At 36.4% G+C, this 20506-nt stretch overlaps 2 protein-coding genes, 2 long non-coding RNA genes and 1 pseudogene across 4 annotated transcripts; all 5 read right to left on the reverse strand.

Moving 5' to 3' along the window:
- Positions 1-693: 693 nt before the first annotated feature.
- LOC116121829 (GDSL esterase/lipase 1-like) lies at positions 694-2246 on the reverse strand. Its single transcript, XM_031407753.1, has 6 exons — positions 2011-2246; positions 1789-1910; positions 1488-1703; positions 1147-1405; positions 991-1050; positions 694-943 (listed from the first exon to the last, which is right to left on the reverse strand). The coding sequence occupies exons 1-6, from the start codon at positions 2231-2233 to the stop codon at positions 762-764; spliced, it is 1062 nt and encodes a 353-aa protein (XP_031263613.1). The 5' UTR covers positions 2234-2246; the 3' UTR covers positions 694-761.
- Positions 2247-8076: 5830 nt separating this feature from the next.
- Positions 8077-9703, reverse strand: LOC116121826 (GDSL esterase/lipase 1-like). Its single transcript, XM_031407752.1, has 5 exons — positions 9322-9703; positions 9122-9243; positions 8814-9044; positions 8442-8697; positions 8077-8374 (listed from the first exon to the last, which is right to left on the reverse strand). Exons 1-5 carry the CDS (start codon positions 9572-9574, stop codon positions 8136-8138), a joined length of 1101 nt encoding a protein of 366 aa, XP_031263612.1. The 5' UTR covers positions 9575-9703; the 3' UTR covers positions 8077-8135.
- Positions 9704-10225: 522 nt separating this feature from the next.
- Positions 10226-11676, reverse strand: LOC116121842 (annotated as a pseudogene).
- A 2649-nt stretch (positions 11677-14325) lies between these two features.
- On the reverse strand, positions 14326-14992 carry LOC116121831. Its single transcript, XR_004126796.1, has 3 exons — positions 14942-14992; positions 14608-14862; positions 14326-14512 (listed from the first exon to the last, which is right to left on the reverse strand). It is a non-coding gene; the product is annotated as an uncharacterized LOC116121831 (long non-coding RNA).
- Positions 14993-15105: 113 nt separating this feature from the next.
- Positions 15106-15522, reverse strand: LOC116121830. Its single transcript, XR_004126795.1, has 3 exons — positions 15467-15522; positions 15251-15372; positions 15106-15167 (listed from the first exon to the last, which is right to left on the reverse strand). It is a non-coding gene; the product is annotated as an uncharacterized LOC116121830 (long non-coding RNA).
- Positions 15523-20506: the final 4984 nt, after the last annotated feature.

Below are 20506 nucleotides of genomic sequence, written 5' to 3' on the forward strand. Positions count from 1 at the left end.
TCCTTAGTTTTCACAGTTATATATGGGAACTCATAGGATTAAATTATAATGTTAGTCAAATTAAGTGGCTTTAGACTGGAACATGCTATATTATGATTTTTGACAAAATTATAATGTTAGCCAAATTAAGTGGCTTTAGATTAAAATGTTCAACAAAAATATAACGTTCTATTGACTTAGAAATATTTTGTAATATGCTATATTATGAGTTTTGATTAAGGTGTTCATTCTAAATTTCTTGTACACTTCGATTGAAACTTGGGCGGCAAGAAATTGTTGGATTTCTGAATATTTTATCAGTTTACCTGCAATTTTTGTTGGAAATATGGTGGTGCTTGTATTTTATTGTCTATAATGATAATAGTATTGTGTATTACACTTTGTTAATTTGGGGGCAAGAAATGTGAAAATGAAGAATTCTCTTATTCAAAATTAATGAGAAGTCTGTTACATTGTTGCTTATATACAAAGAAATAATACACAGCCGTTTAACTAATTTCTTCTAACTATCTTAACAAACTTACAGCTCAGCATAACTAATTTCTAACTAACTAAGTTTTCTTCTATATACATAACAACTTGATCTTTAACACACTTCATTCGCATCTTCTGCTAGTAATTGGTTTGATCTTTGTTGTTCTCTTGTCAATTGTCATCAGTGTGCTCTTTGATAAACAGAAAAGGAAAAATCCATATACCAAACTTATTTATTCAACAAATATCCCTTATTCATTATAGAAGCTAGCTACATCAATTCAAGCTCAGCTATGTTCAAATAGTTTCTTCAGATTGCAAGGCCAAGTGACATTTGGAGTTCCACTCCACATTAGTTCTGCAATTAGCTTGTTTACCCTTTCAGAGGGATGACCAGAGTCAAAGAATAAATATTCCCCAGGATTCTCACATAATTCACACTCCTCTATCCCTCTCCCACTCCCACCACCCCCCCCCCCCCCCCCCCCCCCCCCCCCCCCCCCCCCCCCCCCCAAGAGCTTGATATTCCTCTGTATGGTCCACTGCCACAACATGCCATCACAGCCTCCTTGAAACCTTCACAAAACAAATTCATAATTACAAAATTGTATATCAGAATCTTGATGCTTATTCTTTATACACAAAACACAACAGGAAGATCACATAACATACCATATCTTGAAGCATTGTTCATAACTTCAACACCAGAATCGTAGAAATCATGAACTGAATATTTGAGTCCTGTTAGTTGCTTCTCTAGCTCCTCCATGGCTTTATAGAATTCTATGTTGTGTAGTTTTGCTAACTCTGAAGCAGCAGTCTCCGAGCAGGAACCCGAGCTTCCATTTACAAGTGCCCTCATGCGTGGTGAACAACCCAAAGCTCCCAATCTTGCAAACCCAAATTTCCTTCCTCCTGTCTTATATATCTCCTGAAAGATTAAGGGAAATACATCATTAAAAGATGTAGAAAAAATTTCAAACGATCGATATGACAAAAGTCAATGTTATTACTTTGATTATAGTTGTTAAGTTGCTGATCACCATCCCTATAAATTCTTTTTTAGAGTAATCCGACTGAAGCACACTTGAATTTGTTGTCAGAGCCGCATCATAATCATTGCTTCCGATGCTAAATAAGTAAACTGCGTTGCACAACAATGTCTTGGCTTCTGCATACCTAGTTTTTGCTTCAACTGCTTCTCCACAATCTTGAAGCAGGTCTATCACCTGGAAGTTTAATAAGAGAAAATGGAAGCAAAGTCAAAAAATTAACTCTTCAAGATTCAAATAAGCCAATCAAATTTATACACACATAGCCTTGATGAGTTTCAACTAGAGCACCAACTCCTCCGGATGCAAAGTTCACCCCATAAATAAATTTATCTTCGTAAGGGGGCAAAAATGTTGGTACTAATGGTAATCCTGCATACTCAGCTGCAACAGAATTATTTGCGAGAGTAATTAATAGAGTGGTAAAAATTCAGAGGCTCATCATACTCCTACATGGAATTAACAACTTAATAATCAGTCATACCTATGAAATCCGGAATCAAACGCCCATCAGAAAATCTCCCAGTTGGGTATTTGAAGAAGGATTCACCGTATGGCCAGAAATTTGCCTGATAATGGGTAGTGGTGTTGATATAGTTATTATTGCCAGCATCAAATAGTGAATCACCGAAGACAAATAGTGCAACATGTTTTTTAGGCAACAGCCGGTGAAAATGGCCTGGGATGAGAAGACTTGAGCACAGCATCAAGAAACAGAGAAGGAAGCTTGGTCTTGTCATATTCAAATTCATTCACTTAATGTCCTGTGCCCTTCTGCTCAATTGAACTGTCATTTAAAGGGTTGTTGACTTGGAGAAAAATAAATTGATGAACTCACAGGATTGAATTTTCAAACATTTCAGTAATATATTTCCATTGATCAAACTAGACAGTTGTGAAGAAATACACTAGTAATTTCATGTAATATTCCTGTAACATTCCATTACTCCTTTTTTTTTTAATCTATAAGCATTGACTAAAGTTATCCATCTGTATTTCTTATTTATAGTTCTGCTGAAACTTGGACAGCAAAATGTTCACCCAGTTTAAGTTTCCTTGGATACTGTTGAACTCTTATAAATTATGCCATTTTACTCTTCTTTATTCTTTTTATTCAATTCTTGCTCATCATCATGACAGAAACGAAAGCTTGAATTTAATGTAGAAGATACCATCTTCACTAGTTCTGAGAGCTTGTTAGCTCCTTCTAATGCCGGCAATTAGAATTTACGAGTCAGGCTAGCGTAACTTAAAATTTTATCTTAGATTGTTAAGCCAAATTTAATTTCATTGATCCATGGTAATCTAATGGTTTTGAAAGGAGTAAAAAGTTTTAAGTTACTCATCCAGAATCTACTTAGCTTGGAGGATTTCCTGTGTTCTTGTGGCTGTATTCTGCTTCGAGCGGTTGTTACTTTATATTCCTTTCATTTATCCTTCTATGAGAAAGCCTGAATTGACTTTTTGATATAATTGTACCGAAGCGAAAACAGGAAAATAAAGTACTATGTCACTTATATACATCAGTAAACTGTGTTATTATTTTATAATTAAACTCTCTATTATTGCTTTACTTGTAATCATTATCTTAAATTCAACGACTATAAATAGGAGATTCCTCCCCACATAATTGAGATTATCAAACTATTTGAATTCATAAAAGCAATTAGCAACAAATACATACAAGAAAGAGACTAGCTTAATATTCTCTATGAATACTAAGCTCTTGTAATTTTGTTTACAAGTTAGCAACCTCTTGTAACTTGGTTAATCACCAAGAATACTCATTTAAAAGATAATAGTAGGCGTAAGAATCTCTTTAAGCATCCAAACCACTATAAAAATTCTTACTGTCTCGTTTACATTAAGTCTTTGCATGCTACTGTGACCCTTAACCAAATCCCATAATCAATCACATATAACTTCTAAGCAATGTTCTGAAAGCCAGACGACGGGCCGATTAGATCAGTCCAACCAGGTTTCGTTCAAGACTCCGATTCACTAATATAATAAAACCGGATTTGTTATTTAGACCGTTTTAAACCGCTGTTGGACCAATGGAACCATAACAAACTGCCAGTCCAACCGACCCGGCAGCAAATTCAGTCCACTAAATCAAAATCCCTAAAACCATTTTACCCCATCTCTCCTTCTTCATTCGGCACTTTCAACTTCAAAATAGCAAAATCTAATCTATAAAGAAGAAAAAGAAGAGGACGGGGAGAAAGAGAGAGGAAAAAAAAAAAAGATGAAGCAAAAGAAGAAAGAGAAGATGACAGGGAGAAAGAGAGAGAGAAAATAAAAATGAAGGAGAAGAAGAAGCAAAAGAAGAAAGAGAAGATGACGTGGAGAAAGAGAAAAAATAAAAATGAAGGAGAAGATGACGGGAGAGAAAGAGAGAAAAAAAAAAAAAAGGTGAAAGAGAAGATGAGGTGATATGTGAGCAAGTAATATATATATATAAATGAAGGAGAAGAAGAAAGAGATGACCGGAGAGAAAGAGAGAAAAAAAAAAAAAAAAGGTGAAAGAGAAGATGAGGTGATATGTGAGAAAATATATATATATATATATATTACTTGCTCACGTCATTAGTCTAACTCGTCGGTCAGACTGATTGGATCACTTAAACCGAAAATCAGTCACTTGGTCTGAGTCACTTTCTGATCCAGGTTTTAGAACATTGCTCTTAAGATGTTTTTAATACTTTGTATGTACGAAATCATTAGTGTTAAAATCGAGCATCAACAAACATATAAATTTTAATATAAGATGTTATGACTTTGATTGTGTTAAATAAGTAAATAGCTTCTGATAACAATGCTTTTGCTCTTGCTTCACCTAGTTTCTGCTTAAGTTGCTTCCCCGCATTCTTGAAATAACTTAGCTGAGTTTTCAGGTCTATCACCTGATATTTACACAAAAAGAATGTGAAGCAAACAGAAATTTCCTAATTTTATGGTGGTTTGTAGATAAAAGAAACAGAAGGAATAAAAAGCATACATATCCTCCCCGGATGCAATGTTCACTCCATAAATGAATCGATCATTGTCAGATGATAAATATGTTGAAATCAATAGTAATTTTTCATACTCAACCACAATAGATAGTTTATTGCAACAGTCATAAAAGAGAGTGACAATAGTTTTAGCTGCACAGCGTACATGATCTTGATAATTAAATAATAACAAATCATACCGATATAAATTTGGAATTAATCGCCCATTAGAACGTCTCCCAGTAGGGTATTTGAACTTTGAAGAAGGTTTCACCAAATGGCCAGAATTTTGACTGATATTCAGCTGTGGTGTTGATATAGTTGTTATTTCCAACATCAAATAATGAATCCCCAAAGATGAATACTGCAACTTGTTTTCTGGGCGGCGGCCAGCGAGCATAGCCTGGAATGATCAGAAGACTTGAGCACAACCAAGAAAAAGACAGGGATGCTACAGCGGTGGTGGACCCAGGATTTTTGGCCAAGGGGCCTCTACGGCTCGATCATTATTTACCAAACAATTAGTGAAAACTTTAAAAAATCATCAAACTTTAAGTAAGGAAAATAATACAATATCAATAACCTGAAAAAGAATATAAAAACACAATATTTTCCTACTTGAATAAATCTATAAAAAGCAAAATTTTAAGTAAATGTTTTGAGTAAATCTTGAGTAAAACCTTCTTTTAATTTTTACTCTTTTTTTTTTTTTTTTTTTTGGCTTCTAAAAATTATAATATAAATTTACATGACTTTGATCTAACCTAGCCTAAGCTAAAGTCAATCAAAATTTAAATCAAGTCAACGTTGTATTGACTTATAATATGAATTAATTAAAAAATGGAGAATTTTCTTGGTATAAATATAGATAATAACTCAAATTTCTCTAATAATTTTGAGTAGCTAAATGGTAATATGTGAAATGTAAGAAAGTGGTGGGTGAAGGATGAAGAATAATGTCTTTTAAAATATAGTTAAGGTTCTAATTTGGGAAAGCAGGAATTCTTAGATACAAAACACAAAATAAACTCACAAAATCTATGTCTTTTTCCCTCAAATTAGAATTAAAAACCTTTAAAAAACAAGCATGATTCAACCTTAAAATAAACTAAATTGAAATAAGCAACATACCTGAAACTGGTAAAACAGAAAATAAAGCTAATGGTGGCACCTTGAGTAGTTAAAGCTTTAACAATTTTAGTCTTCAAAAGTTTTAAGAGTGAATAGCATGAGAAAGAAAAAGAGAGGAAGAGAGAGTAAAAAAATTTAGGGATAAAATCATAAAAAGTAAGTGGAGCTGTGGAGAAGAAGAATTGAGAGAGTTTTAAACTTTTAATATAACATGAGTTTATAATATATATATTAATAGCAAGTTTTTTGTGGGCTTGGATATATACATAATAGTTCTCATTTTCAAAAAATCCGAGGATAAGCCTGCGCATATATATTAACAGCACTTTTTTGTAGGCCTATATATTAATATTTTTTTTTAAAAAAAAATATGTGGCCTACCTTCAAAGGGGCTGGATCCGCCCTTATGCTACAGTGCCCCATGCATGCATCTGCCACCCACCCTTGGTTTCAAGGGCAATTTGAGAGAAATTTGAGATTTGGAGAATTATTTTGAAATTTTTATTTTCATTTTAGATTTAATGCACTGAAAATTGCTACTTTAATTTCTAACTGTTACATTGCGGGTGTGTTTATTTTATTATTTTGAGTAGTATTTTGGAAATATTATTGTTGAGTTGAGTTGAATTATTATTACGAGGTATGATTTAAAAATTAACAAAAAAAACCCTTACGTTTGTTAATTTAGCTAAACACCCCTAATAATGAATAGTTTATAAATTGACAAAAACACCCTCACCCACCCACAGTTGCTAAATTCCGGCCACCACGGCTAGAATCTGGCCGGAATCTAGTGTCATTGCGCATGACCGGCCAGATTTGCCGGTTATGCGCCGCTATGGCATTTTTCGGCCAGATCCACCACAAATTTGGCTGAAAAATGTCAGATCTACAATCGGATCTAGCCACATCTAGCCGTCAACGATGGCCAAAGATATGGTTGTCGTTGACGATCAACATGACCATATATTAGCCATCAACGGCTAGATCTTTGGCTATGGATCTGGCCTTTTCCAACCAGATCCACTGTGCATTTGGCCGGAAAAGGCCAGATCAGCGCACTACAGGCCAGATTCTGGTCACCTTCTGACTGTGGTTATCGGAATCTAACAAATGTGGGTGGGTGGGGGTGTTTTGTCAATTTATAAAACTTTTTTGTTGAGGGTGTTTAGTTAAATTAACAAACCTATAGGGGTTTTAAATAGTTCAATATTATAGGATATGATTTTGAGAATAATGAAACAAACGTGCATTTTTTTCAGAATAGGAATAGAATATTTTGAAAACAAGGAAACAAACATAGTCGTAAGCCCGTAACATGATTTTCTATTAATTTAAACGTGGGAATCTTGAATTTATGGAACCTGGGATTTCGCCAAACCTTGGGTGGGTAAATGTTGTTTACTCTTTAGACATCACATGTCCCTTAGTCCTGTTGAGTTAATACTCTTACTTAGACCTAGCAAACACCCACCCGTACCCGCAGGTCAACAGGTACCCACACCCAACGGGCGGGTACGGGTAACACATACCTCGACCCATGAGAATCTGACCCGTACCCGGCTCGCCCGTGACTTTTGCGGGTGGACCGGGTACTACCTGCGGACCCGCAAATTTGAAATTTAAAAAAAAAAAAAAATTTAATCATTCATTGAAAAAGCTTTTCACTCAAAGTCTCACTCTCAAACCCTAATCTAAATGAAAACTTATCAGTGAAAAAAACAAAAAACGTAGCAGCTCATTCTCTCATAGGCCACAACAGCTCCACGACCATTCCTCTTACAGCAGCTCCACGACCACTCCTCTCCCAGCAACTCCACTCCCTCACTCTCTCACTCTCACAACAGCTCCACTCTCTCACTCTCTCACTCTCACAGCAGCTCCAATCCCTCATTCTCTCACTTCTCTCACAGCAGCAACACAGCTCATTCTCTCACGGCAGTAGCAGTAGCCCAACTCATTCTCTCACGGCAGCACAGCAGTTAGGTGTCTTCTCTCACGGTAGCAACAGCAGCATAACTCATTCTCTCACGGCAGCAGCAGATCTCTTCTCTCACGGAAGTAGCAGCATGGCAGCAGCAGCATGGTAGCAGCAGCACGGCAGCAGCAGCACGACAAGGCAGCAACAACACGGTAGGTAGGGTGTTTTTTAATAGAATCCAATTTGTTATTAAACTTATAAAGCATGGAATCAGGGGTGGATCCCGTATTGTTGACTTGTTGAGTTGTTGTACACTAGAGAGTCTTTCATGTCCGTAACTTTTATTTTTCTCCAATTAACACGATTCAATTGAATTAAAACTAGAGAAGACAAAACTCATTATTAAATTAAAAAAAAAAAAAAANTTCTAGCCGATGCTCTAATTAATGATGCTGGAATTATAGATGACAACAATCAGGTGCAAACATAAATCAAACTCATTCCTTTATTGAGGCTTATACTGTGAGCTTAAGCTTATTAACTAACACAAAGATGTCTAAATCAGCTGTGTTCGAATAGTTTCTTCAGATTGTAAGGCCCTGTGACATCTGGAGTTCCGCTCCACAGTAGTTGTGCAATTTGCTTGTTGGCCTTTTCAGAGGGATGAGTAAAGTCAAGGAACAAATATTCCTGAGGATTACCACATAATTCATACTCTTCTACTCCTCTCTTCCCCCCACAACTTGACATTCCTCTGTACTGACCACTGCCGCAACATGCCCTCATGGACTCCTTCAAACCTTCACAATTTCAAGTTGTAAATCAGAATTCATTAATTTTGACTGCAATATATCAAACATGGCTTACCATATCTTGAAGGGTCGTTGATTCTTTTCATTAATGAATTGTAGAAGTCGTGATTCGCATATCTGAATCCCTCCAGTTGGCTCTCTAGCTCCTGCAGAACTTTAGAAAGAACCTGATTATGTAGCTTCGCCAACTCCAAGGTATCCTCCAGGCAGGATCCTGTGTTTCCGGGTGAAACTAATCTGGCGCTTGGAGTACAACCCAAAGGCGCCAAATTTATGAACCCAAATTTCCTTCCTCCTTTCTTATATATTTCCTGACACATTAAGAAATTAACTTGAAGAAAATCTTTCGAGTACTAGATGTAAGATATGTAGAAAGAGTTGACAGAAGTTCCAGAAATTTTGTCTCTTTTTCTGAGAGTGTAATTACTTTGATTGTAGTTGTCAGGTTGCCAATCACCATCCCTACATATTCCTTTTTAGAGTTGTACGATTGAGGCAGAGTTGAGTTTCTCACAAAGATAAAGCAGTCATTGCTTCCAATGCTAAAAAAGTAAACAGCTTCTGAAGTCAATTTTTTGGCTGCTGCATCTCCTAGTTTCTGTTTCAATTGTTTCTCCACAACTTTGAAATAACTTAACTGAGTTTTAAGATCTGTCACCTGCAATTTGGGGAAGAAACTGTGAAGCAAACAGAAATTTATCAACTCTTTTAAGCACATTCAGCGAGATCACATACATATCCTTGGTGAGTTTCAACTAGAGCACCAGCTCCCGCGGACGCAAAGTTCACCCCATAAACAAATTGATCGTTGTAGGATGGAAAAAATGTTGAAATTAATGGTAACTTTGCATACTCAGCTGCAGCAGAGTTAATAGAGTGATAATAATTCAGTTGCACATCATAAATGAATAAATTAACATGTTGATGAATCATACCTATAAAATCAGGAATCAAACGTCCATCAGAAAATCTTCCAGTAGGATAGTTGAAGAAGGTTTCACCATATGGCCTGAAATTTGCCTGATATGCAACAGTGGTGTTAATATAGTTATTATTTCCAGCATCCAACAGAGAATCTCCAAAGATGAACAATGCTACATGTTTTTTGGGCAATGATGGGTGAGCATGGCCTGGAATGAGACTTGAGCAAGCAACCAAGAGTGGGACAAGGAAGCTTAAGCTTTTCATCTTGTTAATAGTCTTCGATCGCTTAGTTTTCTGTTCATATCTCTCATTAATTTTATCTCTTAATCATAGGCTAGGATTGAATTTTCAGAAGTCAGTCAAATAAAAGTCCTTGACCATTGGGTTGAGCACATCATAAAAACAATCAACTTTTTTATATATTTTTATTGTTGACTTTGCATATTCGAATATAAATTAAACTCTTCAATATTCAGCTTCCTGATCATCGAGATTTGTAGCTTATTGTCAAGATGCATGCATTGATCATGCTATTCAATGTTTTCGGTCTTTGTCACCATTTCTGGTTGTTGATATATGTAAATCAATAAGAAATTGTTGGGTGGAATCTTTCATTAAAAATCCACATCCTTGATGACTATTGTTCTCAGATATCTTAGGAAATCTCTCATTATTTTTTACATCAATTATTGGAAGCTTCGACTACCAAGATTTTCTATATTATATATGTCGGTCCAATCAAAACCTTGAGCAAAAGTAGAGCATCTGATTTAAAATGGCTAGAAAAAATTACTGATTTGACAAGGAAACCAACAATATTATATAAGTGTGGACCTTATTATTCAAAGTATAGCTTGACCTCAAAGGCCTTTTTTAACTTATTCGTTACATAAACAATAAACATTAATTGATCAGCTATAAATGTTCAAATAGTTTCTTCAGATTGTAAGGCCCTGTGATATTTAGGGTTCCACTCCACAGAAGTTCTGCAGTTAGTTTGTATGTCTTCTCAGTGGGATGAACAGCATCTAAGAACATATATTCCTTAGGGTTATCACATAACTCGTAATCTTTTATTCCAGTCATGCCCCCACAGCTCATTGTTCCTCTGTATCGACCACTGCCACAACATGCCACTATGGCATCCTTCAAACCTTCACAACATAAAAAATTCATTACAAATTGTAATCTTGACATGCATACAAGATCGGATGATCAATTGACATACCATATCTTGAAGGGTTGTTGATGATTTCCAGAGAAGAATTGTAGAAATCATGAATTGCATATTTGAATCCTGTTAATTGGCTCTCTAGTTCCCGCAGGACTTCAGATAGTGCTTTGTTATGTAGTTTTGCTAACTCTGAAACACTCTCCAGGCAGGATCCTGAGCTTCCCGGTACAATTGCTCTTATCAGTGGTAAACAACCCAAATCATCCAAATTTAAGAACCCAAATTTCCTTCCTCCAATCTTATATATTTCCTATCATCAGAACATAATAACTTCAACAAAAATAGATCTTGTTTATAAAACACTGGAACAAGATTTTTCGAAAGAGTATGATACTATTACTTTGATTGTAGTTGTCAGGTTGCCGATCACCATCCCTATATATTCTTTTCTAGAGTAATCCGATTGAAGCACACTTGAGTTTGTGAAAAAAGGGACCAAGTAATCATTGGTCCCAATGCTAAATAAGTAAACAGCTTTGGATAGCAATCTTTTGGCTCCTGCATCACCTAGTTTCTGCTTCAACTGCTTCTCCACCAGCTTGAAATAACTTAGCTGAGTGTTAAGATCTATTACCCGGTATTTACATAACAAAATGTGAGCACAAAGGTTTTTGGCTAATTCTATTTACTCTTTAAGCTTAAACAGCAAGATTTCATACATATCCTCGTTGAGTTTCAGCTAAAGCACCAGCTCCTCCAGATGCAAAGTTCACACCATAAATAAATTGATCTTTGTAGGATGGCAAAAATGTTGGAATTAAATGTAACTTTGCAAACTCAGCTGCAATAAAGTTGATTACACGAGGAAGATCAAAATTCATTTTTTCATCATACTCATACATGAAATTAACAACATACTAATGAATCATACCAATAAAATCTGGAATTAAACGCCCATTTAAAGCTCTCCCAATAGGGTATTTAAAGAAGGTTTCACCGTATGGTCAGAAATTTGCCCGGAGAGTGGTGTTGATATAGTTATTATTTCCAGCATCAAATAGTGAATCTCCAAAGATAAATAAGGCAACATGTGTTTCAGGCGATGATGGCCGGTGAGCATGCCCTGGGATGAGAAGACTTGAGCACAGAACCAAGACAGAGATAAGAAATCTTGGTCTTGACATTTTACCATTCATTCACTTAATGTTCTATGCCGTTCTCCTTAAATTTCAGAGTCATATATAGGATTGTTTGAGTGAAGAACAAGAAGCTCAACAGGATTAGATTTTAAATGTCGGTCAAACTAGGTGCTTTAGTATAGAATGTTTCTTTAACATTTGTTTAATAAACCAACATTCTATGAACTAGCAATATTTTTGTAACATTCTATATATTATCTTTTATTTTGTTATCATTTTTGTTTTGACTGCTTGTTCTTTCTGATTTTCTAATACAATTCAGATGAGATCTGAACAGGCAGATGTTTTCCCAGTTACTGTTTCCTGGAATGGTTGGAGTTCTGAATATTTTATTAGTTTCATTTTCTTCAGTTTTTGCTGGTATCAACATCCTTTTCACAAGGAATTCAGGCTTTGACCTTATTGCCAGATATTGATGTTGATATAATCAGTAGTCAATGTTAGGACCTAGAAAATCTAATTCTTTTCTAACTAAATAATGTTCTGACAAGATGCTTTGGAATATCTCTTACATATCAATCTCATATTTTAAAGGGTCAAAATAGAAGAACCTGAGCGAAAGTAGAGCTTCTGATAAAAATTTAGAGCAGAAAAAAAAAAAATTGGCTGGTATAACACTTGTATATTATTTCGGTCACCTTTTTGTTGTATTTTATTGTTGATCATAGATTTGCAATTTGCATTTCCATACATTATTGCATTTAGTCGTTGAATTTTCAAATATTTCTCTTCATTGGTGTAAAGAAATTCATTGAAGATAATTTTATTTCTTGAACATATTTCCTTCATGGTGTAAAGAATCCAATTGGTGTTCAATAAGTTTCTTCAGATAGTAAAGCCCTGTGACATCTGAATTCCACCCACATTAGTTCTGCAATTAGCCTGTATGCCTTTTCAGTGGGATGAACAGAGTCAAAGAACATATATTCCTCAGGATTATCACATACTCAACTTTTTATTTCTGTCATTCCCCCACAGCTCAGTATTCCTGTATCGACCGCTGCCACAACAACCCATGATGGCTTCCTTGAAACCTTCACAACTAAAAATTCATTACAAATTGTATATAAATAGATCGAGGCGCTTGATTTCGTCGTGCATATAATGAAAAACAAGATTGGAAGATCAAAATACATGCCTTATCTTGAAAGGGTTGTTGATAATTTCCATACAAGAGACAGAAATCATGAATTGCATATTGAATCCTGTTAGTTGGCTCTCTAACTCCTGCAGGGCTTTAGAGAGTGCTTTGTTGTGTAACTTTCTACCTCTGAAGCACTCTCCAGGCAGGATCCTGAGCTTCCAGGCAATTGCTCTCAAGGCTGGAAACATCCTAGGCCTCAAACTTGTGAACCCAAATTTCCTTCCTCCAATCTTATATATTTCCTGACAAATTAAATAAAAAAAATAATATAAATCTTTGTCAAAGCACTTGAAGAAATTTTTTTCGAAAGATGACAATGATATTACTTAGATTGCAGTTGGAGATTGCCGATCACCATCCCCATGTATTGTTTTCTAGAGTAATCTGATTGAAAACACTTGAGTTTGTCCTCAAAGACAGTAGTCATTGGTTCCAATGCTAATAAATAAGTAACAGCCTTAGATAACAATGTTTTGGCTCCTGCATCTCCTAGTTTCTGCTTAAACTCCTTCTCTACAATCGTGAATAACTTAGCTGAGTGTTAAGATCTATCACCTGGTATACACAGAAGAATATGTAGCCCAAAAGTTTTTGGCTAATTCTGTAAATTCCTTAAGCTTAAATAGCAAGATTACATACATATCCTGGATGAGTTTCCCAAAGCACCAGCTCCCCCGGATGCAAGTTCACCCCATAATATTGATCATTGCAGGATGGAAAATATGTTGGAATTATTGTAACTTTGCATACTTAGCTGCATGCAAAAGCACATTAACAGAGTAACTAGTAAATTGATGAAAATTCAGTTTTCCTTATACTCATTCATGAATTTAACAACACACGAGTTATCATACCAATAAAATCCAGAAATAAACGACCATTGGAAGCTCTTCCTAGGGTACTTGAAGAAGGTTTCACTGTATGGCCAGAATTGCCCGGTAACAAACAGTGGTGTTGATATAGATATTGTTTCCAGCATCAAATAGTGAATCTCTAATGATAAATAATGCAACTTGTGTTTTGGGCGATGGTTGGTGAGCATGCCCGGGGATGATCAGACTTGAGCACAGACCAAAAAACAGATAAGGAACATTCTCCTTATTTTCACAGTTATGTATGGCTTAAATTTTTAAATGTTAAGTCAAATTAAGTGGCTTTAGACTAGAATGTCCCCATAACCTTTTGAACAAAACGCTAACATTGTATTGTATGATTTTAGAAATATTTGTTGGATTTCTGCAGGTCAATAATATATTTTATTGGAAATATGGTGATGCTTGCATTTTATTGTCTAATGATAATAGTATTGTGTATTACACTTATTCGCATCTTCTGCTAGTACTGGTTTGATCTTTGACAGACAACAGAATAGGAAAAAATCCATATTCAAACTTATTTATTCAACAAATATCCCTATTCATTATAGAAGTTAGCTGGATCAATTCAAGCTCCGCTATGTTCAATAGCTTCTTCAGATTGTAAGGCCAAGTGACATTGGGAGTTCACTCCACATAGTTCGCAAATAGCTTGTATGCCCTTTCGGTTGCATGACCAGAGTCAAAGTAGAAATATTCCGCAGGATTGTCACATAGTTCATACTCTTCTATCCCAATTCTCTTCCCCCCACAGCTTGATATTCCTCTGTATGGTCCACTGCACAACATGCCGTCATAGCCTCCTTGAACCTGCACAAAACAAATTCATAATTACAAAACTGTATATCAGAATCCTGATGCTTATTCTTTCTACTAAAACACAATAGGAAGATCACATAACATACCATATCTTGAAGGATTGTTAATAATTCAACGCCAGAATCGTAGAAATTGTGAACTGAATATTTGAATCCTGTTAGTTGCTTCTCTAACCTCCAGGGCTTTATAGAGTTCTATGTTGTGTTAGTTTTGCTAACTCTGAAGCAGGAGTCTCCAAGCAGGATCCTGAGCTTCCATTACAGCTGCCCTCCAACTGGTGAACAACCCGAAGCTCCCACGCTTGAAAGCCCAAATTTCCTTCCTCCTGTCTTATATATCTCCTGAAAGATAAGGGAAATACATCATCAGAAGATGTAGAAAATTTCAAACGGTCGATTTGACAAAAGTCATTGTTATTACTTTGATTACAGTTGTTAAGTTGCCGACCACCGTCCTATATTGTTTTTGTAGAGTAATCCGACTGAAGCCACTTGAATTTGATGTCAAGCCGCATCATAATCATTGCCACCGATGCTAAATAAGTAACTGCGTTGCCCAACATTTTTGGCTTCTGCATCACCTAGTTTTTGCTTCAACTGCTTCTCCGCAATCTGAAGTAACTCAGCTGAGTTTGAAGGTCTATCACCTGGAGTTTAATAAGAGAAAATGGAAGCAAAGTCAAACTAAACTTTTCAAGGTTCAAATAAGCCAATCAAACCTTATACATACATAGCCTCGATAAGTTTCAACTAGAGCACCACCTCCTGCGGATGCAAAGTTCACCCCATAAACAAATTTATCGTTGTAGGATGGCAAAAATGTTGGTATAAATGGTAATCCTGCACGCTCAGCTGCAACAGAATTATTGCGAGAGTAATTAATGAGTGATAAAATTCAGAGGCTCATCATACTCCTACATGAATTAACAACTTAATAATCGTCAACCTATGAAATCCGAAATCAAACGCCCATCAGAAAATCTCCCAGTTGGGTATTTGAGAGGATTCCCCGTATGGCCAGAAATTTGCCTGAGAATAGGTAGTGGTGTTGATGTAGTTATTATGCCAGCATCAAATAGTGAATCCACCAAGATAAATAGTGCAACATGGTTTTTAGCAACGACCGGTGACAATGGCCTGGGATGAGAGATTAGCACAGCATCAAGAAACAGAGAAGGACGCTTGATCTTGTCATATTGAAATTCATTCACTTAATGTTCTGCTCCGTTCCCACAATTGAACTGTCATTTTAAAGGGTTGTTTACTTGGAGACAAATAAATTGATGGACTGACAGGATTGGATTTTCAAACATTTCAGTATAGTATTCCATTGACAAGATATTCACGCAAGTTTCATTTTCTTTGGATATTGTTGAATTTTCATAAATAATGCCATTTAGTCTTCTTATTCTATTCATTCTATTATTGGTCATAATCATGACAGAAACGAAGACGCCAAATGTTCACGTTCTTCGTGTCGAACAAGTGGCTTAGTTCCTTATGCATAGTCAACATTTTTTTTTTTTTTTTTTTGGTGAAAGAGTAGTCAAACATTTTGTTCTGCCATGTTAGTCTTCTTATTCTTTTTTATCAATTCTTGCTCATCATCACGACAGAAATGAAAGAGTAGTCAAACATTTTGTTCGCCATGTTAGTCTTCTTTATTCTTTTATTCAATTCTTGCTCATCAATCACGACAAAACGAAAGGCGAAAGCTCGAATTAATGTAACAGATACCATGTTGACTAGTTCTGAGAGCTTTTAGCTCTTTCTAATGCCAGCAATTAAGCATTACTTAAATTCTGTCTAAAATTGTTAACCCAATTATTTTCATTGATCCATGATAATCTAATGGTTTTGAGAAGGGTATTTTAAGTTACTCATCCGATTAGCTTTGCTATTAACCAATGTGGAGGATTTTTTATTATTTATATATTTTTGGGTAAACCGGTAATTCTATTGAAAAAAAGAATAAAAAAAAATAAAAGGAAGAGAGGACCGGCTGGCGCCTTGGCCCACACATTTGCCACTCAAACGGCCCATACAACTGCTAACGCAATCAACCCACGAAAAGGCCCACACAAACTGCCCACATAACGGGCCTCTCACACAACAGCCCATAAAATCTAGCAAAAATGGCCCAACCACCAAAACGGCCAATATCACTTGCCGGGCTGTCATCTTCTCCCCCAAGAAGGGCCCAAACACTTCACTTCCCAATCCCACCAGAAAGAGATCCCACCCAAAGAAAGAAACTACCCCTAACAGCCCACAAGTAAAGCAGACCAACCTCAACCCACCACCGTCAAGCGGCCACACCCCAGACGAGAAGGGAGCCCAAAAGGCTGGAGGGCCAACTCCTGCATTCCACGGTCACCTCAACCACAAAACTCCCACCACATCAAGCTGGGCCCTTAAAACTCTCCACACTACGAGGCCCACGAAGACCACCACCAGACCAATCCAGCAAATAATGATGGGCCATTTTAATAACACCCCTACACCAGCCCAACCCCAAAAGTCCACCAGAAAAATCTCCCATAATAGCAGCTCCAGGACCAGCAAAAAGTTATTCTGGCAACAAAAATCTGGAAATTTTGCAAACTCAAGCAGATTCCCATAATACGGGGACAACCTCAAAATTTTTTCGATTTTCAATTTCCTCCGCCAACAATGCTATGTTGTTGCACAGCATTCATCACCTGCATGCTGCCTGCTCAACCGCTTGCCCAACCGCCCCTTCACAAGATGAATATTATCATCAGGAGAAACCACCTATACCAGTCTCATACAAAGATACCAACCAAATGCTTCTCAAACCCTGCAGGACACCCACCATTTTGCCAATTTTTAACCAAGCCTTACCACAAAACAAAAAACTAAAACACCTGTAGGACCCCTCTGCTTCACAAAACAAAAGATCCTCCTCATCCAACATGCCGCCTCCAATATCCTCCCCAATTCATAACTGCCCCTTGCCTATATACTTACAGCTATGGCTGTTCCACCCTAACTACACCACCCCCACCCACACCCCCACCCACCACCCACACACCCCCCACCCCCCCCCCCCCCCAACCCTTCCTTGCCTCACACAGACCAATACTCCCATAACAAAAACATGTTATCAGATATATTTTCCAGGAAAAAGCAGCTGAGTCTCCTTTTAGTACCCATCCGGGCCCCACAATATCAGTGGCTGCATTCTGCTTTAAGGCCTGTTACTTTAGTTCCTTTCATTTATCCTTCTATACGAAAATAGGAAAACAAAGTCAAATTAAACTGTGCTATTATTTTAATATTAAACTCTTATTGATGTCATCATCAACAGATCAGTGCTGACCCCATTGCTGATAATGCTCAAATTAAACAATTGATTTATTACAATCATCTTCCAAACTTATTCAATATTCAATGAACCTAATTGCTTTAAAAAGTACACTAATTCATTATATGACTCCAACAGTTTCTTAATTAAGGCCCTGTCACACTTGGGGTCCAGTCCACATTAATTCTGCAATTTGTCGGTAGGCCTTTCAGAGGGATGAAAACATCGAAGAATAAATATTCACCAGGATCCTCACATAATTGATACTCTTTATCTGCTCTCTTACCCCCACAGATATGGTTTCCTTTTCCAGGACCAATTCCACAACATGCTGTAGCCTCCTTAAAACCTGCAAAACATTAAGTAAAAACTTTTATCGAATATGTAGAGACAATTACGAATTAAACCTATTAATGAAGGATAAGATGATTTGTATATTTACCATATCTTGAAGGGTTGTGATTCTTTCACCTAAAGAACTGTACAAACGTATTCAAGTATTTGAATCCTTCTAGTTGGCTCTCTAGCTCCTGGAGAGCTTTATGAAGTTCTTTGTTGTGTAATCTTGCCATCTCTAAATCAGCCCCAGGCAGGATCCTGAGTTCCCTGGTGCAAGTATTTTCACTCCTGGAAGACACCCTAAAGGAGCAGCAATTCACAAACGCAAATTTCCTTCCCTTTCTTATTATTTCTGAAACGTTGAAACTAATAGCTAAACAAATATGGTATTAATGGTTATCTACATAAAATAAGATCTATTACTTAATTACTTTGATTGTGCTTGTGAGGTTGCCAATCACCATTCCTACATATTCTTTCTTAGACTTGTAGGATTGAAGCACAGATTTGTAAGTTGAGTTTGAGTTGAAAAGGACGATGTAGTCATTGTCTCCAACACTAAAGAAGTAAACAGATTTGGATAGCAATGTTTTGCTTCTACGTCACCTAGCTTCTGCTTCACTTCTTCTCCACAATATTGAAATAACTCAGATGAGTTTCAAGGTCTACACCTGCATTCAGTATAAATTCTTTCTTATGTTTGGACAATTATATGCATAAAGAAATAATGATCTTATTATATTATACATACTTACCCTGATGACTTCAACTAGAGCACCAGCTCCCCCGAATGCAAAGTTGACCCATAAACAATGGCTGATTGTTGTATGGTAAATATGTTGGAATCAATGGTAACTTTGCATACTCGGCTGCAAAATATGAATTATTTAGTTGACCATCATGTATACCATTAATGAAACAAAAAGAATCATACCAATAAAATCCGGCACTAAACGCCCGTTGGAAACCTGCCGGTGGGGTAGTTGGAGAAAGTTTCACCGTAAGACCAGAAATTTGCTTGATAATCGGTAGTGGTGTTGATGTAGCTATTCATTCCAGCATCAAAGAGTGAATCTCCAAAGATGAAAAAGGCAACATGATTGTTGGGCTGTAGGTGATCAAATTCATGGCAATAATTGGATCAGAATGCTCGAAATGAAACCAGAACGAGAAAGTACTGGAGCGTCGACATGTCAGAGATGGCGTGATATTCGTGTATTCCTTATTCGTATATAAAGTTGCAAGAAAAATTCTGAATTTCTTGTACTTTACCAAACTTTTTTAGCAATCAAATCAAGTGCTAAAAGGATACAAAATCTCCCCATCATTTGGATAAATTCGCAACTTGGAATGGAAATGGCTAATAAATGTTTAATATTGCATGTGATGCCAGCAATCAACTTACACAAAAGCAGCTGCATTTGTCGCAGCTTGTTTAAGGTGGCGACAGGAATACGAAAAAGTAAGTAATGCACATTTTCTAACAGTCGGATAACCTCTATGACTATCAATTAATGTAAATGAAACACGTATGATTGTTAATTCTTGCTTGCATAAAGCGATAGATTATGTAGAACTCAAGCCTAGGGAAGACAGTAACCGTTTCCCATTTGGCGGGCGGGTTATTGCTCAAAGAGAGCCCATCCAACAACCAGTCTAATAGGTGAGAAAACCCTTAGACTTAAGTATGTTAACCAGTGATATTTGTTGAAATGTAATTAAATTTCAGTTTGGTTTTGAAAACATTTTGTCGCCAAAGAAGTTTCTGTTTTTGCCTTACATTCTGATGTGTGTGAGTGCTGAAGTTGATGTGTTTTTAATGATGTGTTTAGGTGTACTCTGCTGTGATTAACCTTTGTTAGTTTTAAGCTTTGGTTTGAATTCAAATTGTAAAATATACTTGCAAAGTTGGTGGTAAACATGGATATTTGGACTGATAATTATTGTATAAATTTGTAATGAAATGCAGAATTTTGCTCAATACATGTTTCTCTTTCTTTCTCGAATTCTCGGCCAAAACACCTACAAATGGTATCAGAGCCATACTAAAGAACCTAAAACCTCTCCCTCCCATGATCAAATACTCTTCATCTCATTTCCAAGAACTCCTCTTATTTTAGACCTGTTACCTAACTTATGCTTTCAACCAACCTTTTTGTCACCTCCATCTTCAATGGTGAACATATCACATGCAGGCTATCAAAATGAAGGCATTCCTTTGAGGCAAGGGTTGTGGCAGTATGTAGAAGAGAATGGGCAATCAACATAGGAGACCAAATCTAACTCTGAATCAGATCAGAATTTATAAGAAGAAGCTGT

This window comes from Pistacia vera, unplaced genomic scaffold (assembly GCF_008641045.1).
Source record: "Pistacia vera cultivar Batoury unplaced genomic scaffold, PisVer_v2 Contig129, whole genome shotgun sequence".
NCBI lineage: Eukaryota > Viridiplantae > Streptophyta > Magnoliopsida > Sapindales > Anacardiaceae > Pistacia > Pistacia vera.